Source organism: Tauraco erythrolophus, chromosome 21 (genome assembly GCF_009769465.1).
Source record: "Tauraco erythrolophus isolate bTauEry1 chromosome 21, bTauEry1.pri, whole genome shotgun sequence".
NCBI classification, from domain to species: Eukaryota; Metazoa; Chordata; class Aves; order Musophagiformes; family Musophagidae; genus Tauraco; species Tauraco erythrolophus.
Window position 1 is genome coordinate 12,507,011 of NC_141485.1, and position 14,652 is coordinate 12,521,662.

Here is a 14,652-nt window from a genome sequence, read left to right on the forward strand (position 1 = left end):
CGCCTGTGCTGCGCCTGCGCGCACCGCCCACCCCCGGCGGAGCCAATCGGAGCTGGGAGAGCAGGGGTCGCCGCACCGCGCTCTCATTGGCCGAACAGCGAGAGCGGCCGCTCCTTCCCCCTCTCTTTCCCCACCCCCGAGGGCTGGAGCGCTTGATGATTGGACAGGGCGTTTGCCCTCGCGGCCGCTGATTGGCCGCCCCCCTGAGGGAGTTCGAATGAGGCGGGAAGCGGTGGAGAGAGCGGCGCGGCCGGAGCGGTTTGGCCCCGGCCCCGGCCCCGGCCGCCAGCCTCGGTCTGCGGCAGCAGCGCGGGAGGAGCGGCCCCAGTGCCTCGGGTAACGGCGGGGCGGGCCGCGGCCGCGCTGGGCCCCCTGCGGGCGCCGCCTTCCCGTCAGCGCCGGGCTCGGCCTTCCCCGGGGCCTGCGCTTCCCTCTCCTCTCCGCACCGGCTTTCACCCGCCAGCATGTCGGTCAATCCCATGGCCTACGAAGCGCAGTTCTTTGGCTTCACCCCGCAGACGTGCATGCTGCGTATCTACATCGCGTTCCAGGACTACCTCTTCGAAACGATGCTGGTGGTTGAGAAAGTAATCCTGAAGAAGCTGGACAGGTTTCCCAACTGCAAAATCAGCCCCTTCCAAATCCGGAAATGCACAGAGAAATTTCTTCTCTTCATGAAGGAGCGCTTTGATAAACTCTTCAGTAAAATGGAAGAAGTGCTTCTGCAGCTGGTGTTAAACATCCCTAAGAACGTGCTCCTTCCCGAAGACAAGGTCCACGAGCAGTATCCCTACAGCAAAGAACAGTTCCAGGCGCTTCAGGATGAGATCCATCAGCTGCAGCAGCAGTACAGGGCTGAGGTGTCCGCTGGGCAGGCACTGCGAGCAGAACTGGAAGAACAGAAGGCTGTTCAGGCTGAGCTTGAGAAGATTTTGCAATGGTTTGATGGGCTTGAGAATATCTGTAGGGAGCACGGGACCAGCAACTTCAAAGAAAGCTTTGCATTCTTGACACAGAACTCCAAGAAACTGCAAGATGTGCTGAAAGATGTTGAAGAGAAAAGCAAAAAAATGAAGAAGCAAGATCAGTTATTGTAATGGAAATGCTGAAAAGGCAACAAAAATCATTTAGACAGCTTGCTTAAAATGATAGGGGCTTATTTTCCCAGAATCGTCTCCCCTAACCCCTCACTCCTCCAATTCAGCCAGGATCTAGACGAAAAGCTGTTGAACTGGGTCAGTTTGCACCTATTTAGCACCTCCCTAAGGAAGCAGAGAGAGAAAAAAAGCCTTGTTTTTCTGTGAAAGGTAACTCCAAAAGTGATGCTTGGGAATGAATTTGGGGTTGGATAACCTCACTATGAAGATACCTTCCTGCCTTTAAGAACATCAGCTTTGAACACAACATAGCATTTGTTTATTTTAAGGATTATTATAAAAAAAAAGTCTAAGTAAGACCTGTAAGAACGTGTAAGTGTGTTTCCTCTGTTCAAGTAGCAGAGTTGATGTTTTTGTCATTGAGGGCATGGGGACTTTGTTCCAGCTTCCCGAAGGAGCTGTATCACACGGGCGGTGTCCTGTTAAGGTTTAGGTGCCCTTCCCTGTGTTTTAAAACCCAACAACTAGGAACCCTGTAGAGAAGAGTGAGCCAATGATGCTGTCGTCAAGGTTCTGATGAAAAATAGATCTATTTGCATCAATACTGAATTTCAAGCCAGTTTCTGAAATCTCAGGGTTATCACTCCACACGCGTTTGAAAGGAGGCAGCTTGTGTTTTCTTTAAGCAGGGACGGCGTGCTGCTCCAGAGGCCGGCGATACACAAGCCACTGGAGGAAATAAGCAACTCAATCACTTTGTCCTGCTTTAGCTTATGTTGCTTTATTTTGGTTTTCTTTTTATTTTTGCTGTCCAGTGTTCTACTAAATAGCGAAGTTCATGTTATTCATGTTTAATCAGATTTTCCTGTAACAATGTTATGAAGACTGACTGAGCTAGAGCTCTTTGAAGTGGCTTAATTAAACTTATTCTGTCTGTACGTGATTCAAAATACACCGCGGTCTCTGTGCATCTTTCCGTTGGCCTCAGCAGGTTTTGGATCTGCTGTGCAGATGTATATGAAATATCATACTAATTTCTACTTTACTAGCATAGATGTTTGGGAGATGTTACACTTGTGAATAATTTAGAAGTTACTGCAATAAAAAATGTATTAAAAGCATAAAATGCACTTGCAATTCTGTCTTTACTGACTTCTGAAGACTTCATACGGAATCAGCTTGGTAAAACCAGTATCTTTAAACATATATTGCCTTGATGTGTGGCTGGAGACCTGTGAGACTCGGTGGCCACTCCTGAATTCCTCACAGAGGAAATGGATTCCCCATGCTGAGCGCTGGAGTTCTGGAGTGCATCAGTGCATGTGGAGGGTGGAGTTCAGAGGGGGAAAAATAGGGAGTTGGGTAAAAATTAACTTGCTTGTTTAGAAAACAACTTAGTGACTTAAAAGTTACCTAGGATTCTCTAACTTGAAGAGTACTCTACTCGTTCTCTACTCTACTTCAAGAGTAGAAAATGCAATTATTACAATAACCACTGTAGATAATCTCCCCAAAAAAGTGTGTCTTCTTTTTATACCCCTACCGTCAGCTTTGGGGCAGAAATCCAGCAGCCACCAGTCTGTAAATTGAATGCAAACACACAGCTACCATTTCATTTCGTGCTAAATCGTAAAGAACAGCATTTGAAAAATCTACTATGAAACGAAGAACCCAAACTGCCCATGAATGTTTCCTCAAGAGAAGATTTACAAGCAAGAATTCGACAAAAGGGGATGAGACAGTCGATCACCGCCTGTTCCTCAGGGCACGGAGTAGCTGCTGGCCGGGCCTCGTCACGCCACGTTCACTGAAGTCCTTGAGATTATTGGTATGTCAGAACTAAAGAAAAGATTAGAAATCAGATTGGAAATCAGATGAAGAGAAGATTAGAAGCGGGCGTACCAGGAGCAAGGGGGAGGACTGCCTACAGTCTTGAGTGACGCCCCCGCTGCGCGGAGCGGCACGGCCGCCCATGGAGGTCTCCACACCCGTCATGCGGCGTTTGGGCAGCTGCGCGGGGTCGGGTCTGCAGCGCCGTGGGCTGCTTGGGTACGTGGGGGGTTAACAGGTGACGTGATGTGCTGAATTAGATCTTTCAAGGTGCTTATTTCTGAAAAGAGGTGGTTTTTTTCGGGGAGCGAATAACTCGTTGCTATGAAAGGCTGAGACAGCCGTGTACAGCCACTGGAGGTGCTCAGCAGGAGATTCATGACTTGGAGCTCTCTGGTTCCAGGTTAAACGCTGGTGGTCTGGTGGCAAAGCTGTTTGGTGGAAATAAATGATATATGGAGAAAAGCAGATCTGTGAAGGAAAAAAGGAACTTTGCCACAATCCCTCTGGAGATACCAGCTACTTAAATTCAGCTGCCGTTAAAATCCTGTAACCTAATTTCTCCTCTTCATTTCTGTTCATAACATCAATTTCAAGAATAAAAGTCTTTAACTGCAGAGGCAGCGGGACACAAAGAGAAGGCTTTTGCCAAATATAATCCTTCCCAAAGAGTAATAAAACATCTCACCAGGAAATCCAGCATATTTCAGCCACGTGTGTGGTAGCAGTATACTGAACAACAATTGTTTTGTGAAGGGAAACAATACTATTTTTTTTCAAATGCTTAACTGTGAAATTCAAATAAGCATTAAAAGTCCATTTTAAAGACATTTTCAATAAAACAGTGACCAAAATGGATATCCACAGAAGTTTTAGAGGAGAGAGGGTGACACTCGTGGGAGCTCACCTTCCCTAAAGCCAGCATTATGGTATGAAACTGGAAATACTGTCACGGGGTGAAATTAGCACCAAGGAAGCAAAATCATGGAGCCCCATCGCTGACATGAGGGCAGGAGCCCTCCGGAGCTGCCGCAGCCCGCAATGCCAGCACGGCAGGGCCACGCTCCCTGCCAGGGGACATGGGCAGCCCAGGGCACCGGGACACTGGCCCAAGGCTTCGCCTGCAGAAAAGTCCAATTTCTTTTTCCCCCTCTCCATACGTTTTGTGCGCACCAAGAATTGTCAGCGTCTCCTCAGATAGATCAGTTGGTTTTACCTTTAATGAGTTTATACCCCCTGACGCTGTATTTTCCTTTAAAGAGGAATTATTGTCATTTTCACTCATTTGTGCTGACCCCTGCACTTTCTCCTCTCCCGACCAGGCAGCTTGCACAGCGCCAAGGTCTTCTCCAGTACTTTTGTCACAACTGGAGCTGTGGGTGAGCAGGGAGTACTGGGCGTGACAGTTATACTGGGATTCGCCTGGACGTGGCAATTGCTACATGATGCTTTTGTTGTGATTTCAGTGTACTGCTGTGTCACGCTGCTAAAGCAAAAACCCTCTTCAGCATCAGGTAGGTAAATATGTCAAATAAGCAAATTGGATATTGAACATTCAATGCTCCCGGGGCGAGAGATCTAACAGACCTGCTCAGGGAGCACTGGGCTGGGCAGGGCTGTACCCACACCGGCCTCACACCCTCCTGTGAACACCCCTTCCTACCTGCTCCCCAAAATGACATCGTCACGTGCGCTCCTGTCATTCGAGTCACCATAACGAACTGTTTTGAAATAAATTATTTCCTGCTGCACCCACCACCCGCAGGACACAGACCTGGGAGCTGCTACCACACTTTGCCACGGCCTTTGCAAACGCTCGTTGGGCACCTGCCTACAAACGCCCCGCTCTGCTCCGAGTGCTGCTGCCCAAATCCACCCCGAAGGGGGCTGGGTGTCGCGAGGAAGGAACTGGCACCATGTCTCAGGGGCGCTGGTCTCCCCAAAATACCTTGCAAATGTGTGAGGGTCCAGTTCCCAATGTAAGGGGAAAAAAGAAATAAAATTAAGATTTTTTTTGACAGCATTTGCAGCCAATTTGAGGCAACACAGCCCTCCTCAACATGTGCGTTGAACAACGGTGTAATTAGCAGCTGTTAATAAACCCACACCTGGCAAAATGCCAGCCTGGAGCCAGGGGGAGAGTTACCACATGCCTCCTCATTAAAAACTTTAATTACAGGCAGGAAACGCTGTTGGCAGCCACGTGTTTTAATTGTTTCACCTCAAGCTGGCGGCGGCTCAGCTCCTTCCCTCGCCGGTGCCTGGGGGCTGCCGGCCCCATCCCGTCCCCGTCTCCATCCCCCATCCTGCCGTGGGACCAAAGGGATCAACAGGGCACCGAGATGCTTGCGAGGCACCATCCCACTATAACAATGAAAAAAACCCTGGTATGCAAAAAAAAAAAAGATCCTGCACTGGTATTTTGGTTGGCCCAGACTACGCAAGAGCGTTCCCCTTCCCGAAACCTCCCCGCCACAACACCCCGCAGCGCGGGCAGGCAGGGAGGCAGCCGGGGGGGGCGAGTTGTTGTCCCGCTGGTGCGCAGGGCTCTGCCCTGACTGTTTGCACATCTCACACCACAAAATCGCACGGGGGTAAAAGCATCGAGCTGCCCAGTGGGATTTAGGGAGGGCTGCCCTGGCGCTGCCCCTCCCTGCACCCCAGCCCCTGCATTAAAATAAACAGGGCCCAGAAAATGGGAATTCAGATCACGTTAGTGGCAAAACATTGATTTACTCAAGCGAAGAAACTCGGTCAAGGCTTGATCCTGGCGTTCCTGGCCATGTTCGCTGGACTTCCCTGGTAACTGCTTTAGAAGAGAACATGGGAAACAGCTTTTTCTGATTCAAGGAAAAGAAAAGAAAAATCCTGGAAATGTTTCACAACAAAGGGATCGCTTTCATGTGTAGGATCTACGCCCCTCCCCCCCCCAGTTAGACAGGAGAGAGCGTGATTAAACAGCCAGTGCTGGAGGGAAGCTTTGGAGGTGGCTGCGCAGCATGGAGAGGAGAAAGGGTGAAGGTTGTCGCAGGGTGACTCCTGGTGGGGCTGTGTCTGCTGAGGGCTGACTCCCCCCTTCACTGGGGACAGGAAAAGCCACGTCCCTCGCACAGCCCGGCACGGCTTTGGGTGCTTCTCCGGCCGTTCGTCCTTCTGCCACATCCATCCTTCCGATGCTGCGGTCAGTTTTAAGTGACAGCTGTGGCTTCCAGGGCCAAACTTGTAACCAAAAAACACGATTCAGAGGTTGGTTTAGCTCCACCTTGGCTGTAACTAAGGGCTCAGGCTTCTCCTTTAAAACCATCACCTGTTTGTAGCTGGACCATGCCTGAAGCCGGGGAGCAAATACTCACCAGTATCCAAACTCGCAGCTTGTAAGGACATTCACCAGCAGTTACTACCAGACCCAGCAGAAAAGTCTTTCCAGCTTTTACTGGAAATCATAGAAGATTTAATTTCATCCTGAAGGGAAAAAAAGTAATACAGGAAGCAGACAAACTGAAGAAATAACATAAAGGCCAGATTGAGCCTCTAAAGCTCGTTTACCTGTATGGATCCTGCTGGGCAGTGATGCCCCAAAACCAGACACTTCGGACCCGACAGTCCCACACCTGCAGCCACTCTGCTTGGTGTCCTCGCACTGACCAGCCGCTCTGATTATTTTTGTCCCCTTCCCCCTGGCAGCTCCCCAGCCTGGCACCTCACTGCGTACCCTCTGCCTGGGCAGCCATGGCTCCCGTCCACCCGCTTCTGGGGGTTTTATCACCCCTCATTTCCCTGCAGAAAGGAAATTCTCCCCCTGCTTTGCCTCACTTCGCCCTCCCAGGCTGTTATTAATCCTACTTACACAATTCAGAATATTATTCCTTCTTGTCACCTTAATTTCTAATAATTAGTATCTGGTATAACACTACAGCAGAAGTTAGCTCTTAATGAATATTATAATAAGCACTAAATTACAATTTACTGCTCAAGAAATCCACTTTGAAATGCAGCCTGTTTAAAAGAAAACAAAGGGGAGCAGCTCACAAAACATTTACCTGCAGGCTCCAACCTCAAATCGAGTCCCCAGTGAGACCCTAAACCGACCATAAACCCTGGGGGCATTTACTGGCCTGGGACATGTCGCCCACCATGTCTTGGGCTGGATGTGTGATGGTGGCAGCGACGTGACCCCATCAAGGTGGGACCAGACGCCGCATCTCTGGGAAACAAGCAATTATGTGACTTCAGTATTTTATTTATTCCCTGACAAAATGCTGGGGTCTTAACCCACCTGCCGTGGAAGCGGGCAATAGCATCAATCCAGCCAAAGTGCTTGTGCATTAACGAGCGCTGGATGCCCCCGCTTTTTACCCCCGAGCCTCTGCTGGTCCCTCTTAGGAGCGGTTTTCCTTCCTTTCATGGTGCTGGTCACGGCGGGTTCAGCCTCGTTGCTATGGCACTGGGGCACATCTGGGCATGTTTTTCTGAGCTTATCACACAAACCGCTTCTCCAGTAACACAAATTGCCGCAGTGCCCTCCGTACCCGCCGAGGCTCGGCCCGTCGGGATCACTGCAGCACTGAGCGACCCGGCCCCAAAGGGGGTTTCAGCTCTTTGGTCACTGATACGGTGTTGGTGTGCTGGAAACAAGCTAGAAAACCCAACTGGGGGAAAAAAAACCCAGAGGACAAAAGTTTGAAGTGCTGTTCAGTGGCTGCCTTGAGCCCACCAGGAGCTGGTGATGGAGCTCATCCCCCCCCTTTCCAGTGCCCACTGCAGCCGCTGAGCCGCGGCTGTTTCTGCTGCGATTTTGGGAAAGCCACAGCTGCCCAGCCTCATCGCCACCCCGGAGAGGGCCATTCCTTAACAAAAAATACAAAGACTGGACTTGTTGGAAATAAACATTCCCAGGTAAAAAATAAAGCTGCATGGCTTATAAAATTCAAGCAAAACCTCTCTGCTTTAATTGGGACTGCACCTAAAGATGGCAATTGCTATATCCTTCATTACAAGTCACGGGGCTACAAATTGCTTTTTGTCAGCACTTGCAGAATAAATAGGAGGTTGTGTCTCAGTGCGGTTTGCTGGGAAACACCAGTTGTCACTCGGGCGTGCAGTCTGCTGCTGCAAGCAGGGCGGGAGAAAAGCTGTGACAGCCTGACGTGGGGCATGGCTGTGCCCCAGTACCCTCCGCCGGCTGCCAGGGAGGTGCAAGGACCTGCTCAGATAGGGATGTTTCTGTGACAGGGTGAGCTTCCCAGCACCCAACAACTGGCTCTGGGCACAAAGTGGGCTCCTGCTCTCTTCAGGGAGGGACGAAAGGGAGGTTAGGGACGTCCTAAAAGCTGTGCCCACACTTGGAGACTTTGCCGAAGCAGATAAAACATCAAAGCCCATCTGGAAATAATGCGGGTTGCCCGGCAAAACTGAGTGTTCACCCCCCCAGCGCATCCCCTCCCGACAACACAACAGCCAACAGCCTGGCTCTACTGCAAAAACGCTTCTTTCTGGAAAAAGTTTCTTCTTTTTTCTATTTATTTTCACAGTCTGGGCAGGGCTGAAGACCTGTGTGTGAGACCATCCCCACCTGGGAAGGTTTTGCTCTCTCCATTTGATCTCTCCATTTGTGGCCCCTGACTCTGAAGCCACAAAACCTCAGCTCATGGGAAGGGGAAGCGGAGCCTGGTTTGCTTACCCGAGGGACGGAGTGCCCCGAGCGATGAGCTGTGCCAGGGCACACACAGCCCGGCTGTTCCCGTGTGCGCAGCAGGACTCGGCTCCTCCCGGGCAGCATATCGCGGTACTCGGACACAGCTGCCAAGGCATCAGGAGGACAAATAAAGCCCAGGGCACCTTGGTGAGCCGACGAGACCCTGGAGCCAGTTCGCTACAAGTACTTTGCACGCGGGGTCCTTTTACATCCAGACACAGGGGTGCCAGCAGTTTACACAGCCAGAAATTAACAGGTGTGTTTAGTGTTAGTGGTTACTGGGCCCATCGTGTGTCTGTTTGGACAGAACATTAATGACAGGTGATGAGATAATGCCTTCACTTTTTTTCTTCTTTTTCAGTATAACAACAAGACGAGAGCTCTGCCTCCGCGTGCCTCGTCCTGCCCAGTGGCACCAGACGAGCCCAGGATTTGCTGTGGCTTCCACAACCGTGCCGAGTCAGCCCCAGCCCAGGCCAACCCCTCTTTTTCAAAGCAAATTAAAGCAAGACAACCCCACAGGTCATGTTACAGCAAGACGCCGTACGGGTTGGTGATGTGGTACTGAAGCACAACGGGTCCTTCAGCCTCTTCGTCCAGCGAAAAGCCCAGGAGGGCAAGGGCAGGGCCAAAGGGGCGGTGGAAGCCCCGCGAGCACCTCTGTGCTGTAGCTAAAAGCACCAAGAGAGCTCGAACAGCAGAGAGCACGCGAGAGCCAGCGGCAAGCACCGCGGCGGGAACCGCGCTTACGCCCAGTGTCATTTCCGTGGACTTTATTGTCATTTTCTCTTCTAGAGTACAAAAGCATGCAAAAAATAGCTTCTCTATTCATGGTACATATTTACAGTGTAACGGCCACGTGCCATTACAGTACTGAGTGCATATACATCATGCTTGAATTATAGCAGAGTACATACAGAGTCATATATTTAACATCAAGGGTAACAAGACACTTAAATACTAACAGAACATGCCTATAAATCAGAAACAGCAGCAAAATTATGGCAACAAGGATCCAAATTATAGCCTCAAAAGTTGCAATTCAATTTTTCTTGAATTTACACTGTTTTCTTGGAACACTTTGACTGATGGCTTGTGGTTACTGACTGAGGGCCTGGGCATCTGCTAGCAGCGACTCGGAGCATACATGGCTTTCCTTCAGGGAAGGAAAGGTGCAAGGCAGCGACCAGCTCTCAAGCTCCTTTCTTTCCCTGGTCCCACAGGAGGCTGCGTTCAGAGTAACAGGGGCGTGGGATAATCCAGGTTAATTCAGGTTGGGAGGGACCTGATCAGAGCACGGTCTTCTGAAGGAGGCTCTGGGCCAAAAAAGAAACCCCTTTCACCGCTTTGCTCAGCAAACAACACTGTAAACGTGCCCTGGTAAAGTGGAGAAGTTTGGTACCCAAACTAAGTTATATTTATACACAAAACCCCCACTATCTGCTTTCCAGCCTCCAGTGTTGCTGCTGGACACTCGATGTGCTCACGCTCTCAGCAGGACCCCCCAGTGCTCCAGCACAATCCTTCTCCCCTTGAAAATATTTTTACATTTATTGAGAATTCCCATCCCCTCTGGGCAGAAAGGAGCTGCCTTTCCCAATATTGTCATCCGACACAAAGGTGAGGTCACCTGTCCAAAAGAATGACCATCTTTTATTGTCATAGAACAATAATACTGAGCAACACCCTGGAGATGTGGGCTCTACGCCTAGAAATCACTGATGAAGGTGTCCCAGACCACAAACAAGCCTTTTAACTCGCACAGCCAGGCTGCCCAGAGACAACAACCCTTGCTGCGTTTCTCCTGAAGCTCTCGCATTAGCTGCACCAAGGTACAACTTGCAATCATACAACAGCTTCTCACGCATCTGGTTGTGCTGGTTGGTGGAAGAAAGCCCCAAGCACTGGCTATGGGACGTGGTTTGCTGCAGCTGGCGAGGGACAAGGGGGTACGAGGGTGAGCGAGGGCAGCCGGGACCCTTAGAGAGCCAGTGCCTGCAGCCGGCGGGATGACCCTCCTGGTTTTCTTGGGCAAGATATGAGAGGGAAAGCACCGAGCCAGAGAGAACAAACGAGCTCCCCCAGCCACACACCACAAAAATGGAGAAAAACCTCCTTCAGCTCCTGCTGCAGCGCTGCTGACGGCTTCAGGAACATAAAATTCCTCCCACCAGCTCCCTGCTGCAAGTCTGGCAATAAATAAGGAATTAAACCCTGTCCTGGGAGTCATTTGACCGAGCTGCAATTCGTTTTGCGTGGAGCAGCTACGCTGTCCTCACCGCTGGGTTCCCTTCAGATGCAGCCACACACGAAATCAGCTTTCCCTTGCTCGACCCCACCACTGCCTGACCACTGGCTGCTCCCACCTTCCCCGTTTCATTCCCCAGGAATGTTTTTTTCCAGGGCAGTGAATGCTCTCAAGCATTTGTCAAACCGCTCTCCCTAGGACTCCCAAAGAACGCAGCACGGGCTGCGCTGTGCAGAGCTGGGGGTGAATTCAGCCTCAGTGGGTTTTGCACTATTTGACTTGCCTTGGGGGCCAAATCCTGCCACATAGTGGGGCAGATGAAGACCTGCCAGAGGGGACAGGCACACACAGAACAGGGCACGGCAGCAGCAGCGTGCTGGGCTCGCCAGAGACCCCGTACTTATCAGGTGTCCCCCATGGTGTATCACAGGAGACGAGCAAGAAGACACCTAAATCTGCCACGTTTTCCATCTCCAACCCCCCCGACGTCTCTCTGCAGTGGAGAAGGGCAGCAGCCCTGGTGCCTGAGGCTGGCTGCAGCCCCCTGCAACTGCAAACCTGCAGCCTACCTGCAGCACAACCTCCGGGTGCACATTCAGCTTTGAAACACAAGGATTTCTCTAACTTGCAAGCTGCAAGATGCAAAAAGTGAACCACCATCTGGACAGGACTGGCTTATCCACCCTCAAAACGATGATGAAGAAAACACATCAAAAGACATTTGGTGGCACTTGATCTTTCAGAAAGCCCAGTCTTTTGCTGTGCAGTTTCCTTCTTGTATCTCAAGGCACTGAAAAAATGAAAAATAATCACAGTCCTGTCACACTCACTGCTGCAGGTGATTTAGTCTCTCTTGCAAGCCCAGGCTCCTGGCATCAGCCTCGCCATGGCTGCTCATGCTGTGATTTCTCACCGATACATCCCTGGGAACCACCACCCAAAGTAGAGCCCCTGCACGGGCACGGCTGGGGGAAGGAGGCTTTATCAGGACTGTGAGTGGTTCTCCATGCATCCACTCGCACGCTGCAATACACTGCTAAAGAGCTGAGAAGCTCATTTCTTTGCAAGTGGGACATTCATAGCAACATGGGACGTTCCTGCCCAAAGGGTTAGTGATGTTCACTGCAGCCTTCCTCTGCACCAGACAGGAGAGACTAAACCAGGATTTCTACTTAGCACTACCTCCCAAACCAAAGGCGCAGAGCTATTAACTGAGCAAGACAGAGAGAAATTTACCTCCTGGAGATCAAAAAGATGTGCCATTTCCCCCAAGGAGAAATTTCCTTCAAGGTCTCTCAATCTGGGCCCATCCCCAAGCTGGAAAAGCCAACCAAAGCCAACCGGAGCCAACTGTGCCATCAGTGGTGGGGCAAGAGGAGCCCTCCCGGGATGCCGAGCCCAGCAAACGCAGTTCAGAGCATCCCGGTGTTTCTTTTCACTGGATGCTGATGCTCCATGACTAGCACAGGCAAGCGAGGATTTGGAAGGCAAAAATACAGAGCACGTCCGAATGCATCAGAGCGTGCCTACGCCTGCCCTTCTCGCTGCTGGCAGAAGCCCTGCCACGCCTGACCCCATCCCCTCATTCCGAGAGAGAAACGAGACAAATATTTAGCCATTTGGCTAAAGAGAATGGCTTTCCTGAATGAATAAAAGGGTTGGCTTGCCAGAGATGTTTATTTTTAAATAAATACTCTCTAAGTGTCCTCCTTTCTTCAGAGCAGAAACAGCGTTGCTCTGAGCTGCCCTAACACGCACACAGACACGCAAGGATTTCCTTTCAGCTCAGTGAGAAGTAGACAGTATTTTTGCAGGAGTCCTACCAAGCCTCTGAATAAATCTGCTTTTCTCTTGCGCTGGCGCACCTTTTTCTTTCCATTTCTTGCAAATTTTCAGGCTGCTGTCTGCGACACAATGCGGGTGGTTTCTGGAGGTGTAGCGGAAAGCCCCACGCGGCTGGCAGGTTTGCTACAGGAACGGGGCACCACAGAGGCTCAGCTGCACAATTCTGGCTGCTCCCTGGACCTGTGGAAACAGCTCCTGGAAGATTTCCTTCAGTGGAAAAGGCAAACTTTTTCGAAGTAGATTTTGGGATAATCATAAAAAACACCCATTCCTCTCCAAAATTAGAAGCAACACTCTAGCTACCACTAAAGGACTGTGACGTAGAGCTAATTGGTAAATGATCATTTGTTTGGTTGCATTAATTGAGGCTGAGAGCAGCTTTTCTGCAGCCTCTCCCCGCTCGCTCCCACCACCTTGGGCATTACTAGAATAAACCCAACAACCTGCAGGATTAGCCAACTGTCTCTCCCTCCCTAAATTATTCTTAACATACATTAAAATCAAATAACCCCATGTTTGCAGTCTTAGAGATCTTTGAGCACCATCCAAGTACTGCTTAGACCTCACAAGAGCCATGGGGATAAGGATTACCAGTACTCCCTTTTCTCCCAAGGCTAAGGTGACTTCCCCGAACATCCAGGTGTCCTGAGATCACCACTCCGCACAGGCTGGGGGCTCACCCAGCACGGCAGCCATCTCCCTGCTGTCGGCAGCCCAGCCCTGCCGCAGCAGAGCTCCACTGTGGCCAGCTCCGAGGGCATCAGTTGGAGAGAGCCCATTTTTCTGCAAACTGGAGGACAGTTTTGCTCCTACCGTTTCCCTGGGGCTGCTCAGCTCAGCCTCTGGTGTGCAGCAGGACCTGGTGGCACCCCAGCACGGACCAGTTTGCATCCAGAGACCCTCCGCAGGCAGCAGTTCCTGCTGGCCAGTCCCTCCTGCGTTTGCAGAGCCCCCGCTGCGCTCTCAGTCTTGCCAAGACCCCATCCCCATTTTCACTCCCTTTCACCGGGTGCTTAGATCTTCATTACGAGGCAGCAGGGCCCAAGCAGGGGCTCCAGCGCACCAGTCCGCAGGATGTACGGCAGCACATGGCCGAAGTGGAACCACAAGGCCTTGGAGGATGCTGAGCACACAGCTGGTACAGGCAGATGCAGGATTTACCATCTGGGTGTGAGCACTGCAGAGCACAGCTCGGAGCAGTAACTCTTACAGGATATAATCCCTTTGTCTGCTTTAAAAATCAAAAGTTCTCCTTAATAAAACATGTTAGCTGCAATACTGTTTCCCAGTTTTCCAATATTTACAGGAAAGTCATGGGGCAGAGCCCAGGCTGGTGACTGAAGACCAGCGAGGGGAAGTGGCAGGCTGCGGATGGGGAGCAGGAGACACTGGCAGCAAAGCCCAGTTAGGAAAATGTTGGGGACCATCAAACTAAACTGCAGTAAACAGAATGGAACACTGGTAGCTACCAACAATCCTTATACATCATATCCTCTTGCACAAAAAATAACGGGACAAAGTCCCAAGCCCTCAGGATTAACTTAAAAAAAGACAGTAAGATGATTATGTAGGAACCAAATTTAATCGGGTCCTTTATTTAAGGATTATAAAATAAGAATCCAATCCCATTGGCTTCCCAGGGGCATGTTCAGACCCCATAAAGCTCAGGGGAATATACTGACACATATTTTGATGTATTGATGCCACTGGTTTTTACTCTGAGTGCAAGAATTAAATTCCTGATTGTATACACAGTTCATAGAGTCAACAGCCATGGAAATAGCTGCATTCGCCCTTTTAAGTGCAATCTCCCACCTGTTGTCAAACGGTAGAGATGAAGCTTCTAATCCCAAGTTTAGAAGCAATCTATGGATAAAATAGCAGCATCAGCATGTGCATAAAAATTAGTCTTAAAATAAAATTAAGAATTAAAGCCT

At 50.4% G+C, this 14,652-nt stretch overlaps 1 protein-coding gene across 1 annotated transcript; it reads left to right on the plus strand.

The window, feature by feature from the left end:
• The first annotated feature begins 464 nt into the window (after positions 1-464).
• Positions 465-1,150, plus strand: MIS12 (MIS12 kinetochore complex component). Its single transcript, XM_009980815.2, has one exon. The coding sequence runs from the start codon at positions 465-467 to the stop codon at positions 1,095-1,097; it is 633 nt and encodes a 210-aa protein (XP_009979117.2). The 3' UTR covers positions 1,098-1,150.
• Positions 1,151-14,652: the final 13,502 nt, after the last annotated feature.

What these genes read in the sequence shown, in the direction of transcription:
- MIS12 (XM_009980815.2), top strand. Translation starts at nt 465, where the DNA reads ATGTCGGTCAATCCCATGGCCTACGAAGCGCAGTTCTTTGGCTTCACC.